This window comes from Marmota flaviventris, chromosome 1, assembly GCF_047511675.1.
Source record: "Marmota flaviventris isolate mMarFla1 chromosome 1, mMarFla1.hap1, whole genome shotgun sequence".
NCBI classification, from domain to species: Eukaryota; Metazoa; Chordata; class Mammalia; order Rodentia; family Sciuridae; genus Marmota; species Marmota flaviventris.
In genome coordinates, this window is record NC_092498.1 from 199,507,982 (window position 1) to 199,534,288 (window position 26,307).

The 26,307-nt window shown below is 36.5% G+C and overlaps 1 protein-coding gene and 1 pseudogene across 1 annotated transcript in view; one reads left to right on the top strand and one right to left on the bottom strand.

Annotated features, from left to right (window-relative positions):
- Positions 1-26,307, bottom strand: part of Ulk4 (unc-51 like kinase 4) — a 516,944-nt gene that overhangs the window by 399,114 nt on the left and 91,523 nt on the right. The window contains exons 19-21 of the mRNA XM_071600065.1: positions 21,851-21,958; positions 17,006-17,089; positions 3,704-3,865 (exon numbers count right to left, since the gene is read on the bottom strand). Of these exons, the coding sequence (XP_071456166.1) occupies positions 3,704-3,865; positions 17,006-17,089; positions 21,851-21,958 (354 nt within the window). The remainder of the gene's footprint in view (positions 1-3,703; positions 3,866-17,005; positions 17,090-21,850; positions 21,959-26,307) is intronic.
- On the top strand, positions 17,407-18,575 carry LOC114090116 (E3 ubiquitin-protein ligase RNF220 pseudogene; annotated as a pseudogene).

The window sequence follows — 26,307 nt, forward strand, 5'->3', positions numbered from 1 at the left end:
CCTCCATGACACATTCCTTAGAGGTGAATATGGAAAAAATAATTGAGAAGAAAGTTCGCCTCTAGCAAGGCCCCCAGGGGAGGAAGCAACTGTTATTTCTTGCCAGGAATGTATGTGAAGTATCTTCAGAATACACATTCCTAGTTTCTTTTTATTTATTTATTTATTTATTTATTTATTTATTAGTTGTAATTGGACACAATATCTTTATTTTGTTTATTTTTTTTAATGTAGTGCTGGGGATCGAACCCAGGTCCTCGCTCACGCTAGGCAACAGCTCTACCTCTGATCCCCAGCCCACAGATTCCTAGTTTCTATAACCTGTCTTTAATTCTCATATAAATCTGCTCACAATACAGGTGAAATGTTCTTAAGATTATGATATTAGGATCATTCTCCCCTATTATTTTCACTTTTCCCCCCCTCCCAGTAAAGAGGGAAAGTTAATGTAAGTAACCTCCTGCCCTCTACTCACACTTGAGAGAGGAGGTTCCCTCAAATTCTGCAGGAAAAGCCCTAATGTGCAGACCTGGCATCAAACTGAAAGATGCACAAAACATATTTCTGGATTTCAAGGAGTTCATTATCTATAACACATTATAATAAAATAAACTAACATAACTAGTTTGCTAAGCAAAGTATGCTCACTGCTTTAAATATTACCCTAAAACTGAAAGCACTTATCAATTCATAACTTCTACCTACTACTTTAAATAAAGTATTGTGGATCCCTCTGGAGGGAAGGGGAAAAGTCATTTGAAATTTTAAGCAGAAGAGGAGACACAATTTCATGAAGTTCACTGTGTGTGGAGAACAGAACTGGTAATGCATAAAATTGGCCTTTGGAAGACCATTTAAGAAGCTAGTCCAATGGTCCAGGTGAGAGACAGTGGTGTCATGAATTATAAGATAGCACAGTAGCTGCAGAGGGGGGTAGACAGATCTGCATTAGAATCACGGGGCAGGTTGACTAGCAGGCTATTAACAGTGACACAGAAGGAGCCAACAGAAGGGAACATTAAAAATGACTGCTAACCCTCACTCTCCTTAACCTATCCTTCTTAACCTCCTCCCAGTTTCAAACTGCACCTTGTAAGGAAGCGGGACAACAAGAAACAGAGTGCTGAGTCAAGGAGGGGAGGAGGAGACAGAGGAGACAGAGTAGCAGTGGCCAGAAGAAAGAAGAGTAACACTGAGTAGGGGGCCAGAATGGTGGAAGCTTATTACATCAAGGGAGTAAATTAACTGATAAAACACATCAGTAAATATAACTGGAATTATTGGAGCCAAGTTTCTCCGGATTTACAAACATGGCATAGGGGAAGACTAGAAAGAATCCTAAAGTATCAGATTAAAATGAGAAGCATCAATACCAGTAGTCATAGGAGTGTTACATTATAATGTACTGAAAATTGTGGCAATCCAGGAGTCCATAATGATATAGATACAAATATACACACATGCACACACATGGGAGAAGGGGCAATGGTGCCTTGAAACAAAATACCAACTAACACCGAAGGCCTGTTTTTATATAGTTCATGAATAGTACGAAATGTGGTTTTTACATTTTTAAAGGACTATTGAATACAAAACAAAAACATGCATGAGGGACTGCATGTGGGGGGAAAAAACTCATAACATTTATTATCTGGTCTGTTATAGAAAGTATTTAGCAATCCCTGGTGTAAAAGAAATGATACAAATGAATGTCCATCATGTGGCATTTGGACAGTTCGGAGCCACCGAAGGATGCTATGGAGGTATAATGAGGAAACTCCAGATAGACTGAAATGGGGCCTCATGCTACCAAATAAAAGCCATACACTTCTTAAAATTATAAATGTCACGAAAGACACAGTCTGAAGAACTGCTTCAGACTGCAGAGACTAAAGAGCTATGAAAACAAAATACAACACAAGAACTTGAATAGGATCCTGGAGCAGAAAAGTAAAGAAGACACTGTTGGGACCATTGGCAAAATCTCAATGAAAAGTCATTAGATTCAGAGGAATGTTAAGAACAGAGTATAAGAAGCTCAAGATGAAAAAAATCAAGCTTGATGCCTCAGATGAAGAAAGGAAGGGCTAGAAGGTATGAAAATTTGGTGGGAACAATTGGAAAAACTTGGCCAAGAAAAGAAACGAAGCTGAATATAAAGATGAAAAGCTAACATAAACCCCATAAACTATAGTTCAAAGATGCCTTGAGGAAATTCACTAGTGTACTCCAACTCCTTCTGATAGTTTCCCCATGATTAATAGCATAATGAGTTGTTTTCTTTTAAATTTTTAAAACATGTTTCTGCTGGAGTGAGTAAGTGAGTGAGTGTGTGTGTGTGTGTGTGTGTGTGTGTGTGCGCGTGGTGTGTGGGGGGGGGGGGTAAATGGACAATATATACCCTTTCTTAACGATATTCAAAGAGCAGCATTTTTAGCCCTTGATCTTCAAGATTACATAGGTGATATAAGAACTGAAAAGAAATCATAAACATCCACAAGTTTCAGCAACATGAAAGTCATTGGTGACCTAAGATCAGGTTCAGAAGCATTTAAGATAGTTACCAGATACTGATGAGGAAACAGGGGCCAGAAAAGAACAACAGTACAGTGCAGAAACTCTAAAGCCACGTGTTTGTGAAGAGTATGCTTGTGAAGGTACTTTTTGCTATGTTTGTTTTTGCTTTAAGGGGAAGGGGCACAGATTAAAAAATACTTGAATCCCAACTACATGTATCCAGTGGAGAAGGAAAAGTTCAAGACTTGGGAAAAGAACAAAAGTCGCCATAGACGTGAAGTTCCCAAGGAGGAACCAAGAAGATGATTTGGAGAAACATGAAGAAGTTTGTCCCTGACAGGAGCAAGGACAGCTCATCAATTATACTATGAGGGAAAGAATTGAGAGGTGTACATATAAATAGGTCAATAGATATTGAGAACAAATAATTTCCACCAGATGTCCCCATTTTTCTCTGAGCAATAAGGACACTTCATTTAGTGAGGACACAGGATGAAATGTGGGATTAGAAGTTTAAGGAAAGAAAGTATGAAACTGTCACAGAGAAGAAGCTGACAAGAGAAGTACAGTAAGAGAGCCACATAATGTTCAAAGCCAGATGAGACTGGTAACCAAAAAGAGTACTTACATAAATCCTATGAAAAAGACTTGCATTTGTTCAGAATATTAAACTGATATAACCATGCAAACACATCTTCATACATAATTGTCCTTTATTATATAATCATGTGCACAAAAGAGCAGACAACTAATAAAAGCATAAAAACTCAGACCACAGATGCCTGAACATTAAATTCAGCTTTTCTGAACCACATAAGATAAAATCTTTTAACACAAAATCTGAGCAAGGGTACTAACAAGAAAAAGCAGGAAACACTAAAAATATGACAAACCAAATCCCTGTGCCCTATTGCCACAGTTTTCCACTATCACCTCCAAACAGCTTTTAAAATACTGTCATAGTCCTACAAAGTCCTACTGGAATTTCCTCATAGCCCCCAAGGTTTTCCAGCTCCAGTTCTTAAAATCCCACTTCAGGAAAAAAGAAAAATCAAATTATTGCTTTCACCAACTATTCCTCTGAGATTTCTGTTTTCTACTAATTGAATTAAGTTTACTCTTACTCTGGCACATGTCTTCAAACTTGGCATTTAAAGATATGTCCCCGAAAGATGTTCCATCTTACCGAAATTGCTGTTATCCTAAGAGAATCAACGGTGGAATGTCTGAATAGGTACCATAAAACAGGTCCAACTTCTCCTGTAATAAAGCCCTGCGCCTGAGCTGAAAAAGTTGTGCAGACATTCTCAATAATCTTTGCAGCCATGTGATTCACAACACGTTCTTCCTAGAGAGATCAAACAAGGAGAAATCCAGAGACTATTATTTAGTAGTAGGAATACATGCATGTCATTTCTTCAGACAAATCTCTACCCAATAATAATATCTCTCAAAACCAAAGTTAAAAACCAAAAACTGTTAGAACTAATAAATTCAGTAAAATTGCAGGATACAAAAATAAACATTAAAATCAGCAGCATTTATCTTTTCGGGGTGTAAGAGGGTAGTGCTAGGGATTGAACCAAGGGTCTTACACACACTAGGCAACACTCTACCACTGAGTTACACCCAACCCCAGCCCCAATCAGTGTTATTTTTATACATCTGAAACTATCTGAAAAATAATCTCATTTACAAAGCAGAAAAAAAATACACTTATGAGTAAATTTAACCAAGAAAGTGAAAGATCTATTTACTGAAAACTATAAAACCCAGATAAAAGAAACTGAAGATGACACAAATAAATGGAAAGTATTCTGTGTTCATGGATTGGAAGAATATTGTTTAAATGTCCACACTTCCCAACGAGATCCACAAATTTAATATTATTCCTATCAAAATTTGAATATCATTTTTCAAAGAAATAGAAAAAATCCAGCTCCCATTCTTGTGTAACCAGAAAAGACCCCAAAATAGATGAATAAATCTTGAACAAAAGAAAACCTGGAGGTTTCAAACTACCAGATCTCAAAATGTATTACAAAACTACAGTAGTCAATATAGCATGAAAACAGGTCTACTCGTCAACAGAAAACAATAAAGCCCATAAATAAACCTATACATTCACTGCCAACCTATTTATGACAGAAGTGCCAACAACATACAATGGGGAAAGGAAAGTGTCTTTTCTATAAATAGTACTGGGAAAACTAGATATACAAATACAGAAGAATAAAAGTAGACCCTTACCTTAATCCTTATATAAAGAAATCAACTCAGCATGAATTAAACTCTTAAACACTTGAAATTATAAACTATTAGGAAAAAAAGGAAAAGCTCCTATGACATTGGTCAAGGAAGATATTTCTTGGATATGATCCCATAAACACAATCAATGAAAAACAGAAAATGGGATCACATCAAATAAAATCTTCTGCACAGCAAAGGTAACAATTAATACAGTGAAGAGACAACCCACCAATTGGGAGAAAATAATTATAAATCATACATTGGCTACAGAGCTTATATCAACAACATATAAGGAACTCAGACCACTCAACAAGAAAATAAATAACCCTATTAAAATCATGGGAAAAGGACTTGAATAGGTATTTCTCAAAAAAAAAAAAAAAAATACAAAGGGCCAACAGATATAAAAAAGTGCTCAGAAAAATGGAAATTAAAACCACAAAAAATGAAGTAATTCCATATCTGTTAAAATTGACTATTAGCAAAAAGATAAAAATCATACCTGTTGGCAAGAATGTGGGAAAAGTGAACCCTTGTAGACTGTTGGAAGCATTGTAAATTAGTTTAGGCATTTTGGGAAACACCATGGAGGTTCCTCAAAAAACTACAAGTAGAACTACCATTTGATTTGGAAATCTCATAACCAAAGGAACTGAGGTCAGTATCACAGATGCCTTCTCTCCCATGTTCACTGCAGCATTGTCCACAGTTGCCAAGACACGGCTAATACTACCAACCAAGCTTCACATTCACCAGGCACTCTGCTCAACAAAAGAACACACTTTTCCAAGATCACACAAAACAGTACCAGATTAGGTCATGCTATGGACCATAAAGACAGCAGAATACAACAGACACTAGTATGGCAAGATGTAAATCAATGGATGTGTAACTGACGTGATTCTGCAATCTGTATATGGGGTAAAAAGGGGAGCTCATAACCCACTTGAATCAAATTGTGAAATATGATATATCAAGAACTATGTAATGTTTTGAACAGCCAACAATAAAAAATTAAAAAAAAAAAAAAAAACATCTCAGCAAATTCCATACTCGGAAATGACTTTGTGATGAATGACAAACTTCAACAAACAATAACAGTTTAAAAACACAAAACTTCTACAAGACATCATAAGAATACACTATCTTGAGTAGGCAAAGCTTTTTAGGACAAAGAGGCACTAAGAATGAAATATATATTTTAAACTTCATAATTTCAAATTTCTGCTCATAATGACAACATTAAGCCTCACAGTTTCTCAGTCTGGGAGAAAATTTATAAAACACTAATATTAAATATCTAAGCATACTATTTCATGGTATATTTTAATTTAAAATACTGAATGGAGAATTATATGTATAATATAATCCCACATTTGTTTAAAATATACACAACCAAAGGAAAAGCATAGAAAAATGACACTGTTAATGATGATTCTAACAGGTGTAGGTCACAGGAAAAGGAGTCCACCAATGCTACTTCACCCATATTTTACACTGTTTGGATTGTTACAGTATGTGTGCATTACTTTAATATGATGTCTTTTTTGTGTGTAAAAACAAAAAAGAGGCCTGAGGCTGTAGCTCAGTGGCAGAGTACTTGCCTAGCATGTGTGAAGCACTGGGGGGTTCAATCCTTAGCACAGCATAAAAATAAAGGCATTCTGTCCATGTACAACTACAAAAAAAAAAAAATTTAAAGAGAAACTATTCAGTGATATCTAAGTCTAAGCCATGGCTTTGCATTCTACCAGCTATACAATTCAGGCACATTCACCTCTGTGCCTCAGCTTCCCCATCTATAAAACGAAGATAAAATGAGGCAGTTTGATAAGTGTTTGTGCCATCTGATTGCCTTAACAATCCAGATCATGGAAAGTACCGTGTTCTCTATAAGTGTTAATTTTTCTTCCCATTACTACTAGTAGCATACCGTATGAACTTTTGATTGCCAGAACAGAAAATTACGATGTACTTTGATTTCCTCAAACTTCTGGCATATTTCAAGAGTACTAGAGAGAATGCTTCCACCCAATTTATTTCCTACCACGCAAACAGAATAAAGGCCACTTGTAGCCTCCCTCTGTTCCTTTATTCACTGCATTTAAGAAAAAAATGTTGCCTGTTTAGCAAATTTGAAAAAAAAAAAAGTGAAATGGATGTGCCTAAGTGCTCAGTTTACTACTTCTTGTTGGGGGTAGACTCACTCATACTCGAGTTGTCTTCTCATATAATGTGTACTTAAAACACTAGGAAAAGGCTTCTCTAACTGGGAGGTACTAAACTGCCCTCATGTGGCGGTTCAATATAATATAAGGAAGTCCATTTGCCCTCAGAATCTATGACCTCATTACATCATATATGAAGATGACATTTTGTTCTGTATACTTTGTTCTGTTCTTTCTTTTGCTTTTACTTCTACATAAGGTTCTAAAACCTTCTCCCCAAATGTGGGAAGGAAAGATGCTATTTATGGGGGAACCTTCACATATACTTTGTATCACAATTGTCAGTCAATTCCTAGAGGATTCATTCCTAGCCCTAGAAAACCACAACTATTTTAGCACCTAGGTTGCAAAGAGGTCCGGAGTCACCTCAGTGCTCTATAAACTCGGAGGCTGTCAGGCCAATTCAGTGTGTGACTGCCTGAAATAAGCTGTCCTAGTCCCTCTGGAATCCCTTGTGGGATGTAACACAAGCAATAAGACTAGTGCTATTTTCTGCTCATTAACTCTTTGGAAGGGCCAACTAGACTAAATTATCATTTAATCAAAGCCCTCTTTTCATAATGTCGTGAGAATAAAAGCTATGATTATTAGAAAAATATCAGGGTTACTAATGAAAAGCTGTACTGTTTCATGGTATTAAGTAGATATAATGTATTGTATGCAATCTTAACAAAAAAGAAAGCTTTGCTGCCGGTTTTAATTACATGCCTACTTTTCCAATAAAGAGAGCCAAAATTAACATCTAAAATATTGACATTGTTTTTACTTTCATAGATTTAGTAAAACTATGATCTTCCCTCTAAAGGTTTCAAGGTACCTGCAGTTATTTTACATAGTTTAGTATAGCTTTAGTAACTCTCCAAACCTTAAAGAACATAAGATTTTTCATTTCTTACAATATAGTGGGCAAGAAACCTGGTAACACTACCTCTCTGAAAGCAACCAAAAATGATAGATGTAATAGAATAAAGTTTCTTTAAAACATCTACAAACTAGCACCAAATTCTTAAGCCAGTGATTGTGTAGCACCCAGAGGTACTCAACCTGGTATTTGTACCAAAATTATTTCTCTGACAAGGTGAACAAGAGGAGTGAGGGCAAAGCTGAAGTCCCTCGCAAGTAGGAAATACAATGAAGACTCCCCAACCCAGGCCCAAACACAAGTAGTCAGCAGTGGCCACAACTGAGTACAATACATGTAAACAAGAAGGAACCCCCAGCAGACACCGTGGCCCAACTACTCAGAGTATCACGTGTTTGAGATCAGCCTGGGCAACTTAGCAAAACCCTGTTTCAAAATGAGAATTTTTTTTTAAAGGGCTGGGAGGTGTGGTTCAGTGGTAGAGTGCTTGCCTAGCATGTACAGAGACCCCACATTCAATCCTCAGTAATAAAAAAAAAAAGAAAGAAAAAGAAATAGCTCCACCATCTCTGACTCCCTACTGAACTGAGTTGGGGGTTGAGGACAAACCCACAGGAAATGAAACACAGAGTCAGCCCTCATTTGATTTGCAGAGTATCAGCTTCAGAACAGCAATGGTTGCTCTGATAGCTGACTTTTTAGCAGCAACAACTGTGGCCAGAAGACAATGAAATTCCATCTTTAATTGCTAATTGAAAATTACCATCGCCCTACAACTGCATTCCCAGAAAAAATACATTTCAAAAGAGAAACAGATTAAAATAAATTTTTTAAAACCAAAAGACATGAAGTAAAATCATAAACAAATAGAATAAGATGGTACTATAAATACAATTATGCCAAAAATTATAATAAACGTAAATTGAATAAAATAATTAGGAAAAAATAACTATAAAGTAATCTTTAATGAACACTAAGAGATATCTAAAAGTCAAAGAAAGGATGAAAAACGAAGACTGGAGAAGATACGCCCATTATACAGAACCCAAAGAAAAGAGAGCCAGTATAGCTATTCTATTATTAATTCCAGACAACACAGGCAAAAGCATTATTAGGTATTTTTTAAGGTCATACCATAATGATAAAAATTACAATTTACCAAGGGGGAACCTAATTTTTCTATACGGGTAATAACACCCAAAATGCATAAAAGCGAAATAAGATTAAAATTGCAGCCCTACTGTGATGGTTAATCTGAATTGTCAACTTAAATGGATTAGGGTTGTTTAAGATTAAGATGCTTCTGGATGTCTCACTGTGGGAGTTTCTAGGAATGACTGGCATGTGGGACTGCAAACTGAGGCAGAGAACCACCCTAAATATGGGCAGCACAGTCCAATAGGTTGGAGACTTGGATGGAACAAAAAGTTGGAAGGAAGAAGCAGTAGCAGACACAAGCTCAATTCTTGATTGCTGCTGCAATTGCTTGAGGACATCAAACTCCAGCTCCTTCATTCTTCCAAAGCAGATTCTGCCCAGTGACTTTCCAGGCCTTTAGTCCCAGAATGGGGAGGCATCATTGTTCCCTTTTATTCTGAGACTGTAGCTTCTTAAACTGAGTAGCTAGGTTCCTCCAGCTCTATGACCAGCAGACAGCCATTGTGAGATTACCCAGCTTCTGGTCATGTAAGCTAATCTAATAAATCCTCTCTCAATGATTATACACACACACTCAATATATTTTATATTGTTGATTCTGTTCCTGTAGAGAACCCTAATACACCTACCAAAAGGAAAAATTTAAATTAACATCTTATTATCTGATAAGTAGACCAAAAAAAAAAAAAAATCAGCACAGAAGATCTAGATTTATCTTCTATCTAAACAAGTTAACAAGTTTAACCTAATAAGAAAAAACTACATCACCCACTATGACAGAATTCAAAAGGAAATCTCAAAAGACTGGAAGTATGGATACATTATTCTCTCTAACCATAATACCATTAAGCTAAAAATAGCAACAAAATGATGACAAGAAAAACCAGAAGGGCAAGTATTACATAAGAAAGTCTGTTGCTTTTCTGCTTCTTAAAAGTACAAGGCATATCATGGGCAAAAGAGTCAAAGGAACATGAAAATTTATACAGCGCCCCATCCCATGTAAAGCCTGAAAGGTGTCACTGCTGATATTTCACCAATTCTTCAATAACAAATCAAGCAAAGCCAAAGTCTGAAGCCTCCCCTGTATGTCCCCCACTGCAGAAGGAGAGAAGGTACACCTCAGGCTTGCAACGAAAAGCTCACATGCTATTAACTCCTCACCCCCATGGACTCTGGAAGCTGGTCTACCCGCTCAGTGCTACCTGAGAACTGTTTACCACATAGACTCCTCAAAGGTTCACTTCAAAACACAATAGGTAACTCCACACCTGGTAAACCATTTTTCATTAGAAAATTATGACTTTGAATTATCATGTTCATAGCAATATCTAGAAGAAAAAAAAAATTATCTTATTGCATGAACATGGCCCACCTTTTCCACATACAAGGTAAAAGGGAACTGAGAGTCCCCAGCAAAAACCCAGATACTCCTGGTACATACATTTCTCAAGAACAAAGAGAATGTATTGATTAAAAATACACAACTATACATGTCAGCACTTGCCAAAAAATAAGAATTTTAACTCATTTCTCTCCTTATCTTATATAACTAGTGCCTAAAATATTGTGAACACATAAAAAAAATACTAGAAATGTTGTTAATTCAAGTATAGTCTCTTCTAATATAAAAACTGGTTCTCTCAAAAAGAACAAAGCTCTAATTAACAAATGAAAATTAAATTTCCTCTTAAAGGAATTTTGTTACATCAAAATTATCTAATAAGCTATTGTTCAGAAATGAATAATTAAGCCAACAGTTTGTTATGAACTCACATTTTAAATACAACATATGCCAGGTGTCAGTTTGGCACCTATAATTAAATAGACAACTACTCAAGCTATATGGCTGATTAGAAACAAATGTATAAATTACTCTTCCCCTCTAAACATGTGGAAATTCTCTAGGAGTTATTTTCAGCTTCTATGTTGTAGAGTGACCTGCTACCTTGGGGGGGGGGGGGGAATCAATACCTAAAAAAACAAATTTTTCCCAGCCTCCATATTCCACACACATATACAACATATGTCATTCAAATACAACGTCAAATATTCGTGAGGTCAACACAGCAATCAGCCCAAGGAGGGACGGTTCTTTGCTACTACATACACACAGGAAGGGCAAGACAATGGAAGAGAAAGTCCTGAGACTCAAGGGCCTGAGCCAGAAGCACATGGCCTGTGCACTAGTTTTAGTTGCTTTTATTTCGCTCTAATAGGAAATGCTGCTAAGTGCAGCCCCCTGGGCTTGGCCAATTCCAGACCTCTAGAAAATGGCCAATCTGTGGACTCCCAGTTCTAAGTCTCTGAAATACCAGAGCAGCTGTGGGACTGAGTCAGAAGCACCATCAATGCCTTTCTTCCACACTGCCACTCTTTTGAATAGTTGGATCAGATCTCCCAATTTTTTGTGTGTTCGATCACAAGGTTCTCACCCGCTTCTATCTTAACATTTCTCTCAAACAAGAACAAAAACATCTAATACCTCTATCACATGTTACACAAATCATAACCACAGGGCAAATTGATCTATTTGGAAAATAAGGTCATAATATCTTAGACACACACACACACACACACACAAAAAAAAAAAGCTCCTGAAAATTATTTGAACATGCTTATTGTTGTCTCTGAATAAGGTACAGCTTCCTCTCCACAGAGAACCTACAACATGACACAGGATAAGTAAGGTATGTGGCCAAACAACTGAAAATACTTTATCCTACAGGTCCTTGAGTAGATGTACAAGTTAAAGCTCTCAAAAGTACTAAGAACAAATGAGCATGTCCAGCCTGGCTTAACCCAATGTGCTCCAACTTTTTTGGCTAGAAAACCTTTCATTCATATGATGCTTATAAATATCCCACAACAAAGCTAGCTTTCTATGAATAAGGAACACAGTAATTTATTACTTAGAAGTAACTTTGCCTTTCTAAGAGGTCTACATATCAATAAAAATTTATATGCTGCTTTTGTCCCAAATCAGATTAGAAAGAAGGAAAAGGGGTTAAAAGAAGAATCAATGATTCATGTTCAGTGAGGCACATTTTGTGGTGCTGAGGATGAAACCCAGGGTCTCATGCATGCAAGCCAAAGTACTCTACCACTGAGTTATACCCCAGTCCTGAATTTTATTTTGACACATAATTTTGTGCACATTTTTATGAAGTACAACTGTTACACAATGGGTAATGATCAAATTGGGGTAGCTATCCATCATCTTGAACTTTTATAGGTTTTTTTTATACAGATTACATTTAGATTTTAAATGGGAAAAAAAAAAGAAATTAAGCCAAAGAATATCTCAGTAGATGTAAAAACAAGAGAAAAAGCACAACAATATGAATATACTGGTGTCACAGAACTGTACACTGAATGGTTGAAATGGCTAGTTTTAGAATAAGACAAAAATCGCAATTACAGGTATGTATCACCATACCCCACAAAATCACACTTTTAAAGAGAAAAATGGAATAGACCACAATCTTGACTATAAGGTAATGCACCTTTGCTCTTTAACAAAGTGGGGACAAAGGTGATAGATTAAACTTTTTCAGGTGGTTGGAATCTATCTCAAACAACCCTACATGAAGGAAAAATTTTAAACTAGAGCTAGAGACTATCTGTGAAATAACAATACATTTCAAAAATAATAGGCTATCACTAATACTAGATAAAGAAGAGTCTTAAATGGCTTAGTAATCACACCAGAAAGAAATAAAGCCAATGAAGTTTCAAAACAAATTAGTTAAAAGCCAGGTACAGAAGTAGGGATTAAAAAATAACATTTCTGTTTATGAATACATGAAGACAGGGCAGGATCTTAATTAAACTTTGCTTAAATTCTGCCTCCAGTCAAGGCATAATATATTAATGTTCCCATTAAATATTCAGCTGTAAAAAAGCTGGACTATACCACAGTTAACTTGAGTAATAGATTAGTTGACTGCGATGAAGAGTGCAAAGACACTTCAACCAGGTGTCATCTTAATTCGTTTTTTAAATAAAATCTGTCATTGTTAGTATTTTCATTGTCTATGCCTTCCATTTAATGCCAATATCAATTAATTCTCAAATTAATTTACAGATGTATTCTCAATCAACATCTTAACAGGCAAACACAAAAAGTTGATTCTCTACGTGCAAATGAAAAGGAGTAAAAAAACAGCTAAGAAACTCTTGGGGGAAAAAAAGATGATCTTGGTAAAGTGAAAATTCTTGTGTATGTCTTTTTTTAATATTTATTTTTTTAGGTGTAGATGGACACAACACAATGACTTTATTTTTATGTGGTGCTGAGGATCAAACCCGGGTCCTGCCCATGCTAGGCGAGTGCTCTATCGCTGAGCCACAATCCCAGCTCCTTGTGTATGTCTTTTAATCTCTAAAATTCAGAGTTATTAATTTTGATAGCCTGGCACAAACATAGGCCAAGAGAACCAAGCAGGGCCCAGGAAAAGACTTTACACTGATAGGATGCAGGTGACACTGCAGAGCAATAGGGACAGGACAGACTTCAACCAAGTGACATGGGGTTATTATCTATACTGATTTCAAAACAAAACTAGACACACACAGCACCATACACACACACACACACACACACACACACACAAACTAGATAAAAGCTCTAAACGATAAAAGAAAAAAATAAAATTTAAGGGAAAGTATAATGGACTTTTTTTTTTTTTTTTTTGGTACCAAGGATTGAACCCGGGGTTCTTAACCACTGAGCCACATCCCCAGCCCTTTTTTAGATTTTATTTACAGACAGGGTCTCACTGAGTTGTTCAGAGCCTCGCTTTTGCTGAGGCTGGCTTTGAACTCAGATCCTCCTACCTCAGCTTGCCAAGCTGCTGGGATTACAGGTGTACGCTACCGTGCCTGGCATAATAGACTATCTTGATGTTTAGAGTAGGGAATCATCAGTGAAGATCAAAAAAGAACATATCAAAGGAATAGATTGATAAATTTAGCTACATTAAAAGAAATTTGGGGGCTGGTATAAAGTTCAGTGGTGGAACACTTTCCTAGCATGCATGAGGCCCCAAATTGAATCCCTAGAACAAAAAAAGAAGAGAATTAAAAACTTCTGCCTATCATAGATACTATAAAAAAATGAAAAGACTGATCACAAATTAAAAGTATCTGCAACACAAAACCTCAAAAGCTGAATATGCAGAATACATACAAAATTCCTATGGGTCAAGTGCCATTGATATCTCACTTTTACTGACCAGTTTAAAAAATAAAATCATAAATGTGTATGCACATCAGGTACAGGAGCACATGCCCATAATGCCAGCTACTCAGGAGGCTGAGGCGGGAGGATCAGAAGTTCAAGGATTGCCAAGGGAACTTAGGAAGACTCTGTCTCAAAATTTAAAAACACAAAAAATTTAAAGGACTAGGGATGTAGCTTAGTGGGAGAGTGCCCCTGAATTCAATCTCCAGTAGTATGAAAATAATAAAGCATATTATATGCGTGCATGCATGCCATTACAACAAAACAAATAGGGCAAAATGTTAAAACTGTTGAATCTAGCTGATGAAAATAAAGGTGATCTTTACAGTTCTGTTTTCTCTCCTGTTCTCAAGTTTCAAACACTTTATAGTAATAAGTGGTTGCAAGGGTACAGAGTCCCACAGAGTAGCAGAGTGGGGGGAAACTACTGGTATAAGATATGATAAGCACTTTTCAAAACAGGAAACAGAACCAGATGAATAAAAAAAAAAACACAAACATCCTCATTAGCATTCACAGAGACACATATTATAACTACTTGAAGAAATCACTTAATGCCCATCAGGTTGACAAAAAACTGCAAGTATGGCTATTTCGAATAAGAAAGAGGCTAATGGGTATTCCCAATATTCTGCTCGTAAGAGCATAAATATGTCCTGGGTACATATACTGAGGCATATTCCAAGGACAACATACTATTCTGTGGTAGAAATGAACTATTGTTTATACAATCAACATGCATCAACTTCAGCTACTTTTAAGCAAAAGAACTAAATCTCAAAAAAACATGGTGCCATTCCCATTTAGAGTTCAGGATTAAGAACCAATCAATTCCATGTTCAGCAATACTCTCAAAGATAAAGGCATCATAAAAACTTAAGGATGTTTACCAAAGTCAGAATACTGATTGTCCTTGAAAGGAGGACAAGATGCAATCCAAGAGGGACAAAAAAAGAATGCTCCAGGCTGCCAGCACTTTTTTTTTTTTTTTTTAAAAGACAGTGAGTATGTGACAGTGTTTCCAACTACACATATACACTTCATGTGCTCTTCAGTATGTGAGCCATATTTCATAAGAAATTACATTCAGAAACACCAGTAGTACTGGAAATTGTTGAAGATAAAAGGCATAAAAATCATTTTACCTTAAATTAGGTCCCCCAATGCATTAGACAAATTTGTTATTTCAAGATTCGCTATAATCAAAATTATTTTTTTAAGGATAGAAATCCTTTATTAGGGAAAATAATCACCCTCTCTTATCCGTCTGGTAAGAACAGTGTTAGCATATATGCTGCCAACATGCATATTTAACTGCTTTTCAAATAGAAAATGGAAAATTTCATAGACTACACAATTTAGACTTCTCCTCTAAAAAATATAGGGGCCCTCTCATACATACCAAGACAATAAAAGGCAAGTGTGTTACTAAAATATAAAACTATTTCGATATTTCACAATTAATAGTTGTTTAATAACAATGCACACGGATATAAAAGATTATTCTTCCTATTATGTGTCCTTGGAAAACATAGTGGGAGGGGAGGAAACAAGATACAACCTCAAAGAGTATAATCATCTTTTAATAGGAAATAACAAGTTTTAAAAATTAAACATAAAAAGTTTTGAGATTTTATGCTACTAAAGAGATCCCTAAAATACTCCTTCATCCTTTGTGTTCCTGATTTTCTTTTCCTTTTGCACTTATGTATTTGACATATTCCAATTTATATTTTTATCTCATCTCTACTATAGGTGAGAATCACCTTCTTCATCTGTGTGACATAAATGCTCCCAGCTTGAGGCCTTGAATGATGAGGCCAAACATCTTTTAACTGTAAGTGAAAACAAGTTAATTCTTGTATTATTGATAAAGTATGACTTATCATACAATCATATATCCCATAGTGACAAATGACTAAGCACTCAAAACCATAGGCTGAGAAGTGTTCCCACTTCATTTCCCAACCGCTAGGGGGAAGCCTTGGAAGGCTTTTCCACAATGGGAACATAACTGTCATCACATAATATGTAAAGTAATGAATGCCAAAGGAAGATGTTTATCCTGATATGTCTTTTTCATTCCTGAAGGAGTGTTTTTAGCCTATGGCTTTGCCTTGGGTGAAACAATGTCAAGTCGTATAAAGCAAACAGAATGCCAACCTTTTAGGCGGGTTATCAAGTCCTTTACATGGTTACACACAGGAGCAACATGCATATAAGGGGGCCAGCTGGCTTTCGACCGTTATACTTAACTTGAGAGGTGAAGTGAATAAATTGAAAAAAATTAAATCACATAACAAATACTACTCAATATTCAAATCAGTGGATACTAGTGGGAAGCTTCCACATTTCTAAACTTCAAAATGGCAACCTGACAAAATAATCAAGGGGCACCTGAGGCTCACAGAATTCTCTGTACATACTTTGCTTACCAAACTTCTGTAGCAATAACTTAAAGGGGGGTACATAATTAACAGCATGCTATTAAAAGCTAGTTAGTTGTTTATATCTGTTACTATCTTTTTAAAATCAGGCCATTAAACGAGTGAGTGAGAAAGCTAGTTCTTTTTTATACTTGCTCCATTGCAGGTCACCTGCTAGGGGTGGCTTGTCAAGATTATTTAAATTCAGGAGCAATACTTGGTTGACAAGCTCCTGCACTGCTGCAGGCTACAATCCTCACACAGTGCCTGGAGGGTTATTACAATTGCGTGTCTACAGAGGACAACAAAGGAGCCTTACCCCTTCCCGAAGGCACCTCATTAGCACCGTGTAAGCAGCCAAGGGAACGGCCCAGCATTCTCTGGGGTTCTTTTTTTTTTCTTCCTAAAATGAAGTGGAAGGAAAGACAGTGAAGCTAACAGCACAAAAGATATTAACCCATTCAAGAAAGAGGCACAGTTCTAAATGCATGAACTTTCTAAAACTTCTTAATATTCTATTTAATTTAATACTTAATACCTGACAATTACAATCAGGTCAAGGGTCTTTTACTACAGCGCATATACTGAGTATTTCTTCTATCTCCCAGTATTTTACATATGATGTTGACAAGATTCCCCTCATCAAAAGCTAAATAAAGTTAATTGAAAAATGAGAATATGGTTCAACCAACAGAGAAACCATTCTATTCATAACTGAAGATGATAGCATAAATAACCCTACCCAAAACATACTACAAGATCCGGAATCATTTGAAAGCAGAGAACACACAACTTTAAGTAACATCCATAAGACAATAAGTTACCAGGTGAGATAATGTGCTAAATAAAAATAAGCAAATGTAATTAGCAGGGACACTGATTTTAATGACATCACCACAATTGTCCCACAGAAGATTAACCAAATTACCATAACCACCTCAAGAACACTCCTGCAACCTATCAAAGTAAATCAGGTGCCACTCAGGAAGGTGAAAAAAATTTTAAAGCACAAAAAAATAGGAAAATAGGTTCTAATTTTTTTTTTTTTTTTAAACAGGCAGACCTGAATGCTCAGAATGGGAAAATGAAACAGAGGAAGCAAGACACAGGACAGGTATGTCTGTCCCCTGTGCAACCAGCCCCTGGCATGCTTGGTGTGGGAGCTGAGTTGGCAGATGGAGCATTGCCTTTCTAAAAGGGGAGGCTCCTGTACGGCTGAGGATGATGCATGGACATCAAGCATGTGAATAACCACCACTTTGAGGAGTGTAAGTGGCATGGGCAGAAGCAGATGCAGGCCACCACTCTCCTGGAAGGTGGCTTCCAAAGCTCTGGTTTCCTCATATGCAGCAGCAAAGAGAAACTGGACAGTGGTTCTGACTTGGATGTGGATGGGGATGACACTCTGGAGTATAGGAAGCCACTATACATGGAGACTGGTGTGATCCCAAGGCAAGGAGCCTGGTGAAGATACAAAGAGAAGCACTCCAGGGCACAGTCCTAAATGGTGACATCCTAGCATCCACATCACACTCTAGTTCTCTAAATGGGCCAGTGGCAAGATGCCACCTACCAGCAATGGTGAAAGCAGCAAGTAGGAGGCCATGCAGAAGACCTGCATTAAGAGCAACATTGAGAAACTCACTGAAGATTCAGTTGTGACTATGTTTGAAGCCTTGAAGGCTTGAATCAGGGAGCTTGAATGGCAGCTATCTAGGGGAGACCAATACAAATGCCTTATCTGTATGGGCTCACACTGATGTCCCGTCGATCCAGTGTTGGCAAATAAGCTACTAAGGATCAGGCTGCAGACCCTGGGTGTCAAGAAGCTCTAAGCTTGATGCAATAGCATCACAGCACCTGGAGACCTTTGGAGGATCTACTTGTGAGCTAGCCACCTAGGCAGGCCTTTCCATGAGTGAATAGCTTCACCTGGACCCAGCCTCTGGGACCATGACCCTCTTCCCTGTATGCATATGAACATGCATACACACATAAGACACAGGACTCTGGAACCAGAGTGGAGGCTGAGGCCCAGGCCCTGCCTGCTAGCTCCCACCAAGCCTGGGTAACGAACATACCTTCCATGCCTCTGTTCCCAGGGTCAGGCAGTAGAGTGGGGGGTGGGGAGTAGACAGGGCAAGGCTCCAGAGGTACAGTTCCCACACACATGCAAACACTAGACTGAAGCACATGTACTATAGACCACGGATGCTTACAATGCTGTGTATAAATGAGGCAACTCCTTTGCCCTCTACCCCCTCCCTTTTGGTTGTATGACTTTCTTTTAAAGAACTTCTGGAAGCTGTGTTCAGGGTTGGTTGGGGGGCTGTTTAAAGAACCTCTGGAACCTCCTTCACAGCTGGTTGGGGGTTCAGCCCATCCACTTCTTGGGGTGCCTGCCTCTGCTTCTCCTATGTGCTCAATGTTCAGTGGTATATATTTCTTCTCCCAGACATGGGTTACATGCCCTGAGGGACGTGACTCTCTCCTTAGTCTTAGCTCTTGGGGCTGCTCTCAGGACCTAGGAAGTAGGTCCTGAGCTGCAGCAGAGGCTGAAATGGGGGCTGGTTGAAGGCACCCCTGGGTGTCCCTCCTGAAGGCCCCAAAGTATGATGCTGTGCCTGCATATTCCATACAAAAATAATTGTCCTTTCGCTTTTAAAAACTACACTTGACAAGGATTAAACCAAAATAACCAAAAACCTGATAATTCCACAAAATCTGTTGCCTCCCTAAAAGCTATTTTTACAGACCCAGGGATTAACTTCCTTTTTTGGTATGCTATAAGATATAGTCATGTCATGGCCACAGAATCATCCCTTTATTAAAAGGGGTTACCCTTTATCCAGTTTAAAAATAGACACCAACAAACAACATTCTCCCGATCTACTGTAGAAACAGACAGACATGTGATGCTGTATATTTACGTAAAACTCTAGTGTGAATGACAGAAAGCAAATCAGCAGTAGCAAAGTATGCTGAGGAACCTTGCCGGTAAAAGTATATTATCTTTGATTGTGGCAATAGTTTCACAGATATATGTGCATATATCAAAATTTATCAAATTGCTATCACTTCATTATACAGTATTATACATTAAACTGGGAGAGAAAGGGTGGGGGTACAACTAGATTCCCATTCCTGACAAGATGACAAACTACGTACCTGATTAATCTTCTAATGAAAATAAATGGTTTTATTTTGACATCAAGAAGATAAAGACTAAATAAAAAACTGAAGAATCCCAAGCACAGTATGGATATCCTGAGTACTGAAGTCTGAGTTTACTCTGAGGGCCCGAAAAACCTGATAAATTTGAGCTTTTATGTCAAGGCCTTGAGAGTCCTAGGGAATGGCAAAGTGGACATCAACTCTTCAGCCTCATCCCTAAAGAGCTGCAAGGAAAAGTGCCTTTCACAAAACTTGGCACATCAGAACATCACACAGTTCCTTTACAAGAAGAGGGAAACAGAAGCTGCATGTGCCGATTAAGAAACAGGACCGTGTAATGAAGTCAAATCCTACCATTCTATATTAGTCATATTAATGACTAAGCAAAAGCTCTAGTGCAAGTATCTCCATATATTTTTATATATTTTTTTAATGTTGAGGATTGAACCCAGGTACACTATACCAATGAGCTACATACCCAGTCCTTTTTTAGTTTTTTATTTTGAGACAAGGTCTCACTTAGTTGCATAGAGTCTTGGTTGCTGAGGCTAGTCTCAAACTTGCAGTCCTCCTGCATACACTATTCATATCTTTAAAGAGAAAACACCAAGTTTCTGCCTATATATAAAATGAGACAAAATAAGAATATACATCTCTTTTTGCTGGTATTTTCAAAGTTAACTCTGAATTTAAGAAAGTATTCATAAAGTTTCTTTTTGAAAACTAGGCAGATATGGTACAAAAATAGAAAAAAAAAAAAAAAAGACTTTTCCCTGTACACTTGACCTTACTTCCTAGCTTTCTGGTTCATAAATGAGTTTGCTCTTCAAAACAAATTTACATACAAATATATTCAACCGAACATATACAAAAAGCTTTCTGAATAGAAAGAAATAATGCTAGTGGAAATTATTTTTAAGTATAAGTATGTAGAAACATTGCTTTTGGTGCATTAGAGTACTAAATATCACAAAGATAGCAAAATACTTTCCTAATTGCTACACATACTCAGTACCAGTCCTAACATTTACTGGAAGACCCAAAATCATAAAGATATCAGTTCTCCTCAAATTTATCTGCAAAATCAATGCATTTTTTTTTAAAGATGATTTACGGACCAGACAAGCTGACTCAAAAATGTATTATGACATGTAAAGGGCCAGGAATAGCCAAGACACTAATGTAAAGAAAGAACAAGAAAGAGATTTGCTGTACTATCAACACTAATTATGAAGCCAAACAATTTTAAATATTCGTATTTTATAACAATTGGTAGCTACCTCAAAGTGATGATTATTGAGAAAGTTGGTTTAATATGGATCTAATAATATTCAGGTTGTGTAACATTTGAGCAAGTTCAAGAACAAAAAACTTAATCAGAATTTCCTTATTAATTTAAAACCTACCAGTATCTGCTTAAAACTGAGTATCACATGATATGACTAACCCATAATTTATCAATATCTATTCAATAATGTTTTTTTATAAAACATATTCGTGGAATATTAAATTTTCTCTTGGTGAGTTCAATAGCACTTCCATATTGTAACTTTAGAAACAAGAAGTCAAATCCTGCCATTCGATATTAGTCATATTAAATGCCAAACCTGCACAAAGTAGTGTTTTATTTAAACTGAAAGGGGGCTTTATATTGAAAGAAACAATGGTCTCCTGCTACCTAAAGGAGTCAAAGATGGCAACAACTTAGGGAGTAGTTTGGAGACTTTTAGTTCATTATTTTTAAAATATGGTCTGAGAATCTCCTACATATTTAAGGGAATTAGGCACTGAGAGGGAGGGAAGAAGAGAAACAAGGTCAGCTAGAGAGAAAGACACTGAGAAACTCTTCCCCAGAAGTAAAGTTTCTCCTAAGTTCCTTAGGCATGCTCTAAGGGGAAAAGTCAAAAAACTTTTGTAGGATATTAACACTTGTCAGCCAGGATGTGTCGGAACATGTCAAACAGCAACAGAGTTAATCAGACAGTCTCACCTGGGTGGCTACAAGATATATCAGCTCCCCAAGGGTCGGTAAAAGGCACTGTTTTAATTTGCTGTTCCTGAAGTTCTCCCTAATTAATTCAGTTAAGAGAGCAATTGCCTGAAAAGAGAAAAGCATATTAGTTCGGGTGTATCACTCAGTTCTTTAAATTATAACATTAAAAGCAAAACATGCCGCAAATTTATCTCCCATTTTGTAGAACTACTTTCCAAACTGTGTTCAAAGTATGGGAATTCAAGGAAATCACTTCCCCATCTTTAAAGAAGTACACAGAGGTTGACAGAGTTCCACCAACTAAACCAGGCCATCCAATTCACTGGGACACCAGGACACAGATTTAAACACACCACATCCCTGCTCTTCTCTAGCACACTACAGTTTGAAATGTTCTCACAGTATAGCAGACTTTTACATGATTCCTTTAAAAGTCTGCGAGGGGGAATGTTATACCAACGTTTCAACGTAATCTACTCCGAAATTCAGCAGCTTAACTTGCTAGGAGTCAGACTAAGAAAATCACATACATATTGAATTTGTACATAAGAACACAGGTTAATTGAATAATGAAGTAAGACAGAATGGTTTTAGAATGATACATACAGAATGACCCCATACTAAGAAGGAAAAAATGTCTATAAATATTGTGGGTGAATTACTCTAAAACAATGAAAATCAGAATGCAGTTTACAGATGAGACTATTTCTTATCATTCACTGGAAGACACTTGAAAAACTGAAAGTGAGCCTTTCAAAAGTTTCAGAGCAACTCAACAATGCCACAACATTCAAGCATGAAATTGCTGGGTTTTGCAGATGCATGTGGGGTTACAGAACTATTCAGCAGTCATACATTTTAGGAACACTTGTTGACAAGGTATTTTTAAAGAGCTTTTTTGAATGAACATATATACAATAACTATGTATATGCCTGTGAAGTCATCTCTATAATCAAGATAGTTAACATCCCCTAGAATGTCCTCAAGGACCTCCCTCTGTTGGGCTCCTCCCCAACCAGCCACCAATATACTTTTGATCAGTAGTTTGCATTACTAGGGTTTATATAAATGGAATCATATATTGTGTATTCTTTGGTTTCTTTCACTCAGTGTAATATATTTGAGATTCACCCACATTGTTGCACTTACCAAGAGCTCATTCCTTTTCATTTCTGTGTAGTATTCCATTGTATGGATATACCACAATGTGTTGCTCTCACTACCCAATGACTAACAAGCAGTGAATCCCTACCAGAACAAAGGATAAACAAAGAATGATGCAATATCGCGTTATCCTCTTCAGTATGTCATTTCCACGGTTTTCCTTTTCTTTGACCTTCACTGATCATCCACTAGGACTACACTGAATCATCTAAAATTTGTCTGTATTCAAGTTTTTACCTGCAAAGACAAACTGTCACCAACACATTACCCCAAAAGAATGGATCAAGTAAGTATATGAGAGAAGAAAGGATGAAAGAAGGAAGCTTGGAATATCAAAAAGGAATGAAGAACATAGTAAGCGAAAGTATAGATAAATATGCTTTCTTTTTCTTATATTTTTCTGAACTGTTTCATAGTTAAAGCAATTATGCCAAAAATTGTGATTTTGTTCTAAATATATTTATAGAATATATTTAAGATAATTATACAAAATGAGTAAGTCTAAAGAGATGAAAAGAGTTAAATTTTCTGTACTTCACTTGAACTGGTAAAATTATGACACCTGTGGACTGTGATAAGGTGTATGTAATACCTGGAGCAAGGATTACAGACAATTTATGCAAAGAGAAACACACACCACTATACAAAGAGTCAAATTGGAATTGAAAAAATGTTCAAACCCTTGGAAGACAGTAAACAGAAATGAGAATGAAAGCAAACAGAAAGTAGCAGGCTTAAGATCAAATATATCAGTAATTATATTAAATGCAAATGGTCTAAATACAGCAATTTAAAGACAGTTCAACAGAGTGGAATTTGTTAAATGGCCAACTATATGCTGCATACAAAAAACTCATACCAGCATAGTGATATAGGTACGTTGAAAATAAAAACATAATAAAGTAAATCAGGGAAACAGTAATCAAAGGAAAGGAAGAATGGCTATGTTAATATCAGTAGAAGAGAAACACTGTAAAACAAATCAATCCACCACCCACCAAAAAAAAAAAAAAAATGCTAATCACGAATATGTATCACTGAGCAAGAAAGTCACAAAATATATGGAGCAAAAAGAATAGAACTGGAAGGAGAAACAGATAAATACACAGTTAATGTTGTGGACTTCAACACTTCTCTCTCAGGCACAGAAAGAAAAATACTGCATGATCATCCTATGTGAAATCTTAAAAAGTAAGACTTGTAGAAATAAAAAGTAGAAAGGTGGTTACCAGAGGCCGTGGGTTAGGTAGAGGGATAGGAGGTTGCTGATTAAAAGGTACAAAGTTAGACAGGAGGAACAAGGACCTACTGAATAGAATGGTGACACAGTTAATGTGTATGACACAACTGTTAAAATTTTAAATATTCTCACTATAAATAACTATAGAAGGTGACAGATATGCTAATTTGCTTAATATAATCACTTTATAATGTATACATGTTAAATGTCACATTGTAAACCATAAGTAGATAAAAAATTTTAAATTGACAAATAATAAATTGATAAAACAAGGAGACAGAAAATGAGCATACATCAAAAAGATAATGGAATACTATAACCTTATGCATATAAATTTCATAACTTGAATAAATGGACCAATTCCTCAAACACAAATTATCACCACTCACTCAATAAGGAATAGTTATTTGCAAATGACATGATTCTTTACATGTCAACTAGGAATGTGATCTTCCTAGTTAGAGTTTGGCAAGATCATAAGATTCAATATCAATACTCAAGAAACAATTATATTTCTATATATTAGCAATGAACACATGAAAATCGAAATTAAAAACAATGATATTTACAATAAAAAATATAATACTTGGGTGTAAATCTAACAAAACATGTGAAGGATGTGTATGTGAAACTATACAATGCTGTTAAAAAACAAAATGTAAATCAAAGAAGATCTAAATAGAGATATACACTATGTTGACACATAGGAAAACTCAACATAATGAACATGTTAATTCTTCCTAAAATGATAGTCAGGTTTAATGCAGTTCTTATCAAAATCCTGGTAATTTTTATAGGTATCAACAAGATTTTAGAATTTACACGGAAATTCAAAAGAATTAGAACATTCAAAAACCACTGTGAAAAAGAACAACGTGGCTGGAATTATTCTATTTGACTTCAAGATGTATGTACATAAGTACAGACAACTGATTTTTGACAACAGTTCAAGATTTATGTTAGGGTTTAAATGCAAGGTGACCCAAAAGGTCATGTGTGAGACAATGCAGAAATAGATTATGAGCTGTAGACCCTCATCAATGGATTACTCCACTGGTATGGATTAATTGGATGATAACTGTAGGCAGACAGGGTGTGGCTGGGGGAGGCAGGTTGGGGTTGTGCCTTTGGGGTTTATTTTGTCCCTGGTGAGCAGAGCTCTCCGCTTCCTGGTTGCCACATTCTGAGCTACTCTTCACCATCACACCCTTCCACCATGATGTTTTGTATTACCTCAGGCCCAGAGATACAGAGTCACCCAACCATGGATTGATCCTTGGAAACTGGACCAAAATAAACTTTTATTCCAAGTTGTTACTGTCAAGATTTTGGGTCACAGGAACAAAAAAGCTGACTAAAATGACTTACATAGTTATTGTAATCAAGATAGTATGGCAATTTTGATGGGACAGACACACGGCCAATGGGACAAAATAGAGAATCCAGAAATAGCTTCACATAAGTGCAGACAACTGATTTTTGACAACAGTGCAAAGGCAATCCAATGGAGAAAAAACAAACTTTAAAAAAAGAAAGAAAAAGAAAATGGTGGAATATTTGGATGTCCATAGGAAAACCAAAAAGTGAGACTTAACCTAAATCTAACACTTCATTCAAATAGTTAACTCAAAATGGACCAAATATAAAACACAGAACTATAAACTTCCAAGGGATGGGGGAGGGGAAAAAACAGAATAAATCCTCAGGATGTGGGGCTAGAGCTAAGGAAAAAAGGTAGATCAACACCAAAAGCATAGAGACATTGTACCAGAGAAGACAGTTGGCAAATAAGTGAAAAGATGTTCGACAGCACAAGAAATGAGAACAAAAACCAAAGTGAGATATCACCATACATCTATAGTAATAAAAAATAGAGAAAACATCAAAAGTTACTGAAGATGGTGAGAAACTGAATCACTCCCACCTTGATAGTGGGAAGTAAGAAATGTACAGCCACTCCGGAAATGGTATGGCAGTTTCTTTTAAAAATTAAGAAAAAAAAAAAAACTCAATTACTACACTCCTAAGCACTTATTTCAGATAAAGGAA